Source organism: Phragmites australis, chromosome 6 (assembly GCF_958298935.1).
Source record: "Phragmites australis chromosome 6, lpPhrAust1.1, whole genome shotgun sequence".
NCBI classification, from domain to species: domain Eukaryota; kingdom Viridiplantae; phylum Streptophyta; class Magnoliopsida; order Poales; family Poaceae; genus Phragmites; species Phragmites australis.
In genome coordinates, this window is record NC_084926.1 from 41,670,035 (window position 1) to 41,678,867 (window position 8,833).

General features: G+C 41.3%; 1 protein-coding gene across 1 annotated transcript; it reads right to left on the reverse strand.

Moving 5' to 3' along the window:
* Positions 1–304: 304 nt before the first annotated feature.
* Positions 305–8,428, reverse strand: LOC133922547 (protein RRC1-like). The gene is made up of 18 exons (XM_062367919.1): positions 8,059–8,428; positions 7,608–7,732; positions 7,370–7,502; positions 7,172–7,217; positions 6,544–6,595; positions 6,310–6,462; positions 5,925–6,044; positions 5,666–5,831; positions 5,410–5,522; positions 5,193–5,264; positions 4,347–4,568; positions 3,842–3,900; positions 3,655–3,733; positions 3,426–3,563; positions 2,486–2,710; positions 1,609–2,393; positions 1,344–1,519; positions 305–1,129 (listed from the first exon to the last, which is right to left on the reverse strand). Exons 2-18 carry the CDS (start codon positions 7,665–7,667, stop codon positions 870–872), a joined length of 2,859 nt encoding a protein of 952 aa, XP_062223903.1. The 5' UTR covers positions 7,668–7,732; positions 8,059–8,428; the 3' UTR covers positions 305–869.
* Positions 8,429–8,833: the final 405 nt, after the last annotated feature.

Here is an 8,833-nt window from a genome sequence, read left to right on the forward strand (position 1 = left end):
CGTAAGTTTTTTAATAATATAGAATATATACAAAGATATATTTTCATTAGGGATTACAATTCGGAACAGAATAAAGATAATGTATTAGTAAGAATGTTAATCATAAGGAAACTATCATATCTCCAGCTCCTACCTATACCGCAGTTGAAGCACCTAAAGGTAAGAGTAGATTAATACCTAAATATGAAAATAAGAGCTTCCGTTCGGAAACGGAAAACCATCAGGTGAGCACGCCGCGACTACGTGAGCGACCCCTAGCAACTGCAGAGCTACAGTAAAATATATTAGATGCTCTCCACAGCCATTAGATTTGAAGATGGATGGATTAAATTAACTGATACAGTATTATTACAGTACAGGTGCCACAGTACAACTCCGCGCTAAAGTAAAATCAAACACTGTTGCTGCAATAATCCACAGTAAATAGTGATTAATTAATGCAAAAGACTGTAGTAACAGACTCATATTACTGCACAAACAGTAATCCGATCCGTGTCCGCGAGCGATCGGGATACCCTCCACTGTCAGCGCGCGCGCCGACATCCACGAATGGCACACGCATGCAAGGCCTACGAACAGGGCGAGCAGAGAATCACAGTCCATATCACGGTCGGGTCGAATACTGATCATTCTGGCATGGGTGCATTAAACACCAGCCTTGGCATAATTACCCATCCGTAAAATTACCCGTTACAAACAGGTTATTTCTACAAAACATCACCTTAATCATCAAACTCCGATTGCAGACAGGTTCCCGAAGGCATGGAGCAGGTCAGGGAATTGATGTAGCCCAGCTCAAATATTACCTTGCCCCGGCGCCCTTATGTTCAGGCGAATGATGAATGAACACGGGGGCTTCGGGTAATCGGTCACCTTCCCTTTCTCCTGTCCTTTTCCCTGTCCCGGCTTCTGTCGTAATGATCATCCCGCCCTCGGCTCGCACTCTTCTCACGCACCCTGTCCCTCCCAGCATCATTACCGTACGATCGGTCTCTGTTGCGATTGTGCTCTCGGTCCCTCTCCTGTGACTTCCTTGAGGGGCTACGGCTTCTACTCTGACTCCGACGCCGCTTCCTAGGATAATCATGTGCATCGTCATGCCTCTCTTTCCGCTCCAATGATGTTCTTTCTGCAAAATAAAACTTTTTTTATATGAAAGGTACCCAACATAGAAAACATGGGAGCTACAAACACTGAAAGAAGGTGAGGGGCACAGCATGGCTCATTGTTAGTACGTAAACTAATACATGAAGGTGTGAAACTCTCAATGATGATGTGTGCCAATGCAATAGAAATGCTATTATCAAATAAACAGGATCTGTCCTTCCTGCCTTCTTACATACCAGAAGACCGCCTGTTGTTTGCACCATCAGTTGAAGTGGATAAACCATATTCAGACTGAAGACGCCTACGATGGCTGGCAACCTTCCTCTCAATCTCATCCATGTTACGCAAACCTTGCTCCTCAAGAGATTCACGGTACTGCATGACAGAAATCTCAATCTGCCTCAGCTTCTGCCTGCAGATCATAACGCGTTGCAATGTGCTTGGCTGACACTCACATAAAAACTAATAAAGAAACAAAGATTCAACATGGCGGAGAAGTACCTATGCTCTTCATCAAAGATCGTATCTGGATGATGACTTGCGTGATCAGTACCAACTTCTGTTGTATCGACCTTTCCAAGATCACCAGCAGTATCGCTTCCTGATGAATAGCTTAATCCCAAGCCTCGACCACCTTTTCTATCTTCATCATCACTGATGTCATCCTCTCGACTCCATTTAGAAGCTGGCAAAATAGGATCATATTTCGGCTTCTTGCTAGGAAATGATTCAAGTTCAGCAGAAGCAGACTCTCGAGAGCGTCCTTGGCCAGCCCCCATACTGTTACGAGAGACATCCAGTTCATCACCATTAGGACCTTCTCCAAATCTTGGAGTACTGCGAGCATCCACACCATTGTCCTCTATTCCAGTTCTATGTGGTCCGCGCTGTGCATATTTCATGTCAACATCTTTCTCATATACTCGTTCCCTCTCAGCCTCTTCCAAGTTAAGCAACCTGGCAACCATCATCTCTTTACCACCGCATAGTGAGAGGCCATTATGTCTACAACGGCGCTCAAGTTCAGCTAATGGAAGCCCTAATAGCTCCTTTGTTGCTGCTGTCTTTCCTGTAGCCAAGGCACCATCTTCATTAAGCTTAAATCCATAATTTCCATCCTCAGGGCTAGCTTTCTTTTCAATTTCAGGTGCATCGCCGCATAGCAAGTGAAACGGAACAACACCAGAGTTGCCTGATCTAAGAAAAGTAACCCTCAGCCCATTCAGATATGCATCAGAAAACAGGAACCAGTCTGCCCACACTTGTAGAACTTTCATGACCCTCTCCTGCAGAACAGTAATAAATGAATGCAATCATGTAAGAACATCAAGGACAAAAATAAACTCAAGTACTCAACAAATGGCGCAACGTAAGTCACCTTCAGAGCTTCAGCAGTAATCCTTCCAGTGATACTGAGGTACAAGTCATTGAAGCTTTCCATAACATCGGGCAAAGAAGCTTCAAACTTGGTTCGGAATGCAGATGCATTCTTCACAGGAGCACTACTGTTATGAAGGATGTCGGACATTAGCATAAGCCGAGCAACCTTGGTTGGAATAGGTGTCTCCTTGAGTGTCAAGGATTCTGTAAGAACCTCAACAATCTGAAATACAAGACAAGAACCAATGAGTATTCATCAATAAGAACTACAAAAGAGCAACACGTCGTTACAAACAGAAAAATCCAAAATACCAAAATCACAGTATATTTGCTTGAATAAGAGTCCAAAGACTAAACCAATTCCTAATCCACAACAAATAAACTACAACTACAAGGACAACAAAGCATACAAATCAAATCAGGTCCCAATAGTTAATATGATCACTTAAACCATGCACAAGGAACAAAACAATGCCAAATTAAAAAACATACGCATTAACGAAAAGGGGGTGAAAACATTGATCCTTGCAAGTCCAACAATGCAACCCTAAGCCCTGACAGCATTTTCATTGCTCTAACTACTAACAGCTGCAGCTTCACGACAAAGATAGCATTACATCAATTAGTGTACACTTTACATGCTGCCAATTGATATCATTTCAGCAATCAGTGTATACATACATGTTGCAAATTTTTACCCATTTCTGTTCTTAAACAAAAAAAAAACACAGATTTTATCACTCATCATGAAGGTTATCCTTCAAATAGACAGTCAACCGTGACCACATGTCCACAACCTCATTGTTGTCGACACATAACCATCAAGCTATTAACTGATCTCAATGTGGTTGTAGTTGCAGTATTATCCAAGCAACATAAAAGAAGAACAAAAAGAAATATAGCTTATTAGGTCAAATCTAATACAAGGTAAGCAATACCTCCCCAGCTGCATCGGCATTATCCAAGGCAAATCCCATGGCCTCCTTTATTTGACTCCTCTCTAACGTCAACGCTCGTAGCATGTCCTCAAATTCATCACGCTGTGAGTCAGTCAATGTATGCTCCACTTCAACATGCTGAAGAGGGGAACAACAGATTAGTCTTTTAACAGGACAAACATTTAGCGCAAAGGAAAAAAGCCTCTGACTAAGTCTAACAAACACTTACCCTGCTTCTACCAGCAGCAAATGTAGATTCCTTTTCACGCTCGGGGCTTCTATTGGATGGCAAGGCAGGTGGAACCCATCTGAAATAGAATATTTAATATTACATTCTGTCAACAGAAAGTCAATAGGCATAGATTCCATGCATATTGGTCATATTGAATATCACTATCACTGCACACCGCTATTACCTTCCACTTCCTGTGATCATGATGTATGGTTCTGTTCGCCATCGTTGTAAAGTATCACCCTGTGTTAACAGTATCACAAGCTGTTAGCACTCTATCAGTACAATCATTTCTTCGTAGTTACTTGAAATTTTAGCAATGTAAAAAATTAAAGTGTCTGGGTTCCCGAAAAGGTATGTTCCAGCCAAGATAAGGTGATAGCGATAAAGTTATGTAGAGCAAACAAAAAAAATTATATACTCAAAAGTTCAAAAGAAGAAAAAAAAAACTAAGTATTGTCCATTTTGAGAATTCAGCAACTTCTCCTTGAGCAACATACACAATGGACGTCTTAGCCTTGTTTGCTTGTTATCTTTGGTAGCAAGACTGACAAATAATGTTTTGATAGTCTTAACTTCAAATTAAGAGTGTCAAATATGGGTGAATAACAAAAAACAAAAATATTCTCCTGTTAGAACATACAGGAGATATCAGTTGAAAATTTTGAAATATAGACATCAACAAGTACCTGAGCAAAGGAGTATAGCCTCCAAACGTAGTATGTGTGCTCTTTTGATTTAAGATCAAACAAGAAATCAAATAAAGGATTTCCTCGCCCTCTCTCCATTACAGCTTGTTCAAAAGCACATCCACCATCAAGTACATGCAGAGCCATTGTGTCAATCACATGGCGAAGACGCCCATCATCCGGTGGAGCAACCACTATATCAGGAACGTTTGGTGTAAGGACCTATTAAACCAAACGAATCCACAATGTGAAATTAAAGTTAACAAATATTTTAACTATACAGATGATCAAACATGTAATATAATGCAAAATCAAAAGATATCATGCAACTGGCCAGCTGCCAATATCCTTTCTAAAGATAAGTTCTTGGATCTAACTACATGAGAACTAATGAGCAATGTAGCCAAAAATTATATCTGTACTTGTCAGATATTAGAAGAGGACATAACTCGCAACCTTACATACAAGGCAGTGGTGTAGAATATACTGCAACAGACATCTGAACTGGTACACCAAATGAGGACATTTGAAAATATTAAGATATAAAATTATTCTCAACAAGATAGGTAATGAATTATCTCTTTGGTCCACATGATTCAAGCAATCAAGTATTTTCTAAGAGGCACCATTCCACATTATGAAGTATAAACTATCCATCCTTCAGACAGTCTAACGCAAAGCAAAACACGGAAAACTTTCAATGGTAATGCTTTTATGGTAACAGGATGACCTACATAGCAAGACCACTAGCAAGAACATGTGCATATTATATTGCAGAATAAAAAATTGGCATCCAAGAATAAAGAACATTTGAGTTAATAAAGGAATATATACAACTTCTCATACCAGCTCTGAGGTTTGTGGTGTAACTGATGCAACAGCAGGACAGCCAGGACCAGAAAGTATGACTGTACCACCCTGTATGAATTAAAGAAAAAAGATCATCAAAGACAACTCTTGTGTGCAATATCAAGAACACCCATTCTATTTAAACTTGTGTATTATGAGAAAGTCAGCTGAAGATAGGGACTTTAATACAGCGAGAAAGGACAAAAGAAGCAACCTCCTTATTTCTGATTGCCATGTGTCCTGGAGGAGGGGCAGGCAATGCCTGTGATGGAAGAGCAACAGATTTACCCCATCCAATCTTCAGCTCATAGTCATACACAACAACACCTGAAATAAATCATTCAAATAAGATGTACGGTTAGAATAGTAGTATTTCAAAATAAAAATAGAAATAGTATTTCAAGTTCCCATAAAACAAATGAACAAACAAGATGCCTATGGACTACCACTACATGGATATGCACACTAACCTTGCATTTCATCTTTTGCTGCCTGTCCTTCTGCTCTATTCATGAAGGCAACAAAACCACAATTTCTTTGCCTTCTGCGTTCCTCTTCTGTTCTAGGCCACATAATCTTGACACTAGCAATAGGTCCGAACCGACCAAAGGTCCTCAAAAGAAAATTCTCATCGACCTGACATCATAGCATGTAAAGCACCAGCTGCCAGGTAAGGTAACTAGATAATGCATATAAGTTGGCAGAAAAATGTGCAGTGGAGAAACCAACCTTAGGAGATAGATTGCCGACATACAAGTTTGTGGTTTGAGGATCACCATCATCAAATGATCCTGGAAATCTCCCAATGGGATCAAATTCATCTGGTAGTTCATCAAACCGACTAGAGGGCTGCACCAAAAATTTCAAACATCAATGCAACAAAAATATTAACTAAAAACATTTAGTTGGATATCATTTCAAGAACAGTTTGAAGAAGATGCAGACGAGTTGAAAATATTGGCATTCTACATCATAGTAATTTAGAACAGTTCCTGTGGGTTTCATCTCTAGCCTACCCAACTTGCTTGGGACAAAGGCTTTGTTGTTGCTACATCCTAGTAATTTAGAACAGTTCCGAGCCAAATGGACCATTTTAAGACATACAAGTACCTACCATGGAGCTGTCACTGTGACGACCTTCACGCCGGTGATCTCGATCCTGATAACGCTTTTCCCGTTGTTCTTGCTCAAACTTGAGTTCCTCCATGAACTTATCTATTGCTCGTGGCTTTCCTTTTTCCTTTTCCTTTGGCCTCTCCTCTTCCTTCTGCATGTCAAGATAACACTTAACTAAAGGAACTATAGAGACTGACTGAGGCAATCATAAGAATATTGGAATTGTCCTAACCTTTTTCTCAGGCTCTTTCGCAAATGATGGTGGCAAGAAAGATGGAACATACCTGGAGAAAAGTATGCTATGTATAAGGTATCTATCATGCTCACAAGTTAGATCATTAGGCATATCATATATAAACCTAAATGACTAGGGTTATAAAAATGAACAGAAGCAATATCCCCACCCATAAAAAAGGAGTTGCAGGCTGAATAACTGAATGAATCAAGTGCCCTATATGCAATGGTATTTCAGGTATTCTCAACTCAACTAATGAAATTTAAACTTTCTCTACTTTGGCCTATAATCTACTCAAAATCCTGTCAATGCAATGCTGCACGCGATGAAAATTCAGATTCCTCTACAAGACTGAAGCAATCATATTTTCTTCTTCAGACCACCCTTCTCATTGTTTTTAATTGCATTCAGCACTTGGTAACAATTTCGAGGTTCAGTGAATAGACAGTTCATGAAGCGTAATTGTAACGAAGAGAAAACTATGTGCCAGAGTAGAAAGAATAAGGCAATCAAAATTAGCTCGTGTCTCTGAATTCTGGTTATATTAGCCGCATGACCATCGAAGGATGTAGCAGTGGTACCACAGGATACCATCGTCTAGAAATCAAGTATTTTCGCCGTTTACCTACTGCCCTTCTTTGGAACAGACCCCCCATCTTTGGATTTTCCACCTGCCATTGCCGAATGAATAAAAAGGCCGATCTCTTGATCAATTGGAGCAATAAAAGAAACAATGCATATATCCAGTTTGGAAGATATTGAAAATACAAAGTGAAGAGACATCAATGAGAAAATAAACAAAAATGAAACCCCTGTCACTAACCTTCGGAATCAGTCTTTAGCTTTGCATTGGGATCGATCACACCACCTCGGACAAACTTAGCCCCAGATGAGCTGTCACCCTTGAATGACTCGACAAATTCCGCATATACACGTGCCGCTTCATCTTCCTCCCTCTTCACATACCAAAGCAGTCAAAAATAAAATGAACAAGGGGTACAAGGGGAAAAGAAGTAAAACTAAAGTGACACGAAAAGGTTAAAAAAAACTTGAACCCCGACCTTCTTCCTCGCCTCCTCAGCCTCCCGATGCTTGTGATATGGAACCTTCTTCGAACTCATCTGGGCGCTAGCACACAATCATCACAGAGCATCAAAATCTGAACACCACAAACGTTTCTACCGCCCTACATAGCATCAAAACCAGATATATCTTACTACCAACACATACTAATAAACACATAGAACCAGTGGTGGAGCTTTGCACAGGCCAGAGGGGGCCATGGCCCCTCCAACACTTAGTTCAAGTGTTAAACATCTCGGGGAAATTAGAGAAGTCATCTACTTCTGTGCAAGGGCGGCGTTGGGCATGGGTGTTTAGTTGAACACCCATTTTTTCTTTTAGGAATTTTTTTTGATTTGATTGCTCATATAAGCAGGTAAAGAGATCTATCTCCCAGAACAAATAAGTCTTACAAAATAGGGGGGAGTGCATCTAGTTAGGGTTTCTTACCAACGAAAGGAAGAATAAAACCGTAAGTTGGGCGGAGACGAGCGGGGACAGGCGGTGTTCGGGGGCGGAGAGGAGCGGGGGGAGGCGGCCGAGAGGCGCACGCTCGCGCCTGGACAGGTGAGGGGAGAGGCCTGGACAGGCGAGTACCAGTAGAAGGCGGGGTGGAGGAGGAGGGCGACGCCTCTCTGCGCGAGAAGGCTTCGGCGGATGGAGGCCTGGCTTGTGTGTCTCGACGCCGGCGGCGAGGTAGCCGATGACTTAAGATTGTGGCGGCGGTAGAATCGGGAGGCAAGAGAGAGAGAGCGCAAGAGAGGAAACCCTCGGGTCCGGTCGATTTTGCATATTTCCAGTTTTACCCCTGCAGTGGAAGGCTTTGGTGTCGTACACCACGGTCGGTCGATAAGTATAAACTGAAGTTACTACAACGTGAATAAACGCGGGCACATCCTCGGGAAAGGATTAGGGACCGGCTCTATAAATTTGTTCAGTAAAGTGGTACGTGTGTGTGGACAGTACTTCTATCATATAGTATCGTCGTATTGTTAAATAGTACGTCTATAGCGGCTAACTCTGTTCACCACTGTATATGCTCGGTATTCACAGATGTCTAATCCTACATGCCTTCAATCCTCTGTACGCTCATTTTATACGTGACATAAACAGTTAAAACTTCTTAAACATATATCACATAAGGTATTAATGCTACCTACAATAACACATTTACTCGTGCGTTCGTCTGACGTTTCGTGGAGGAGGTACTAACATCAACTATCGA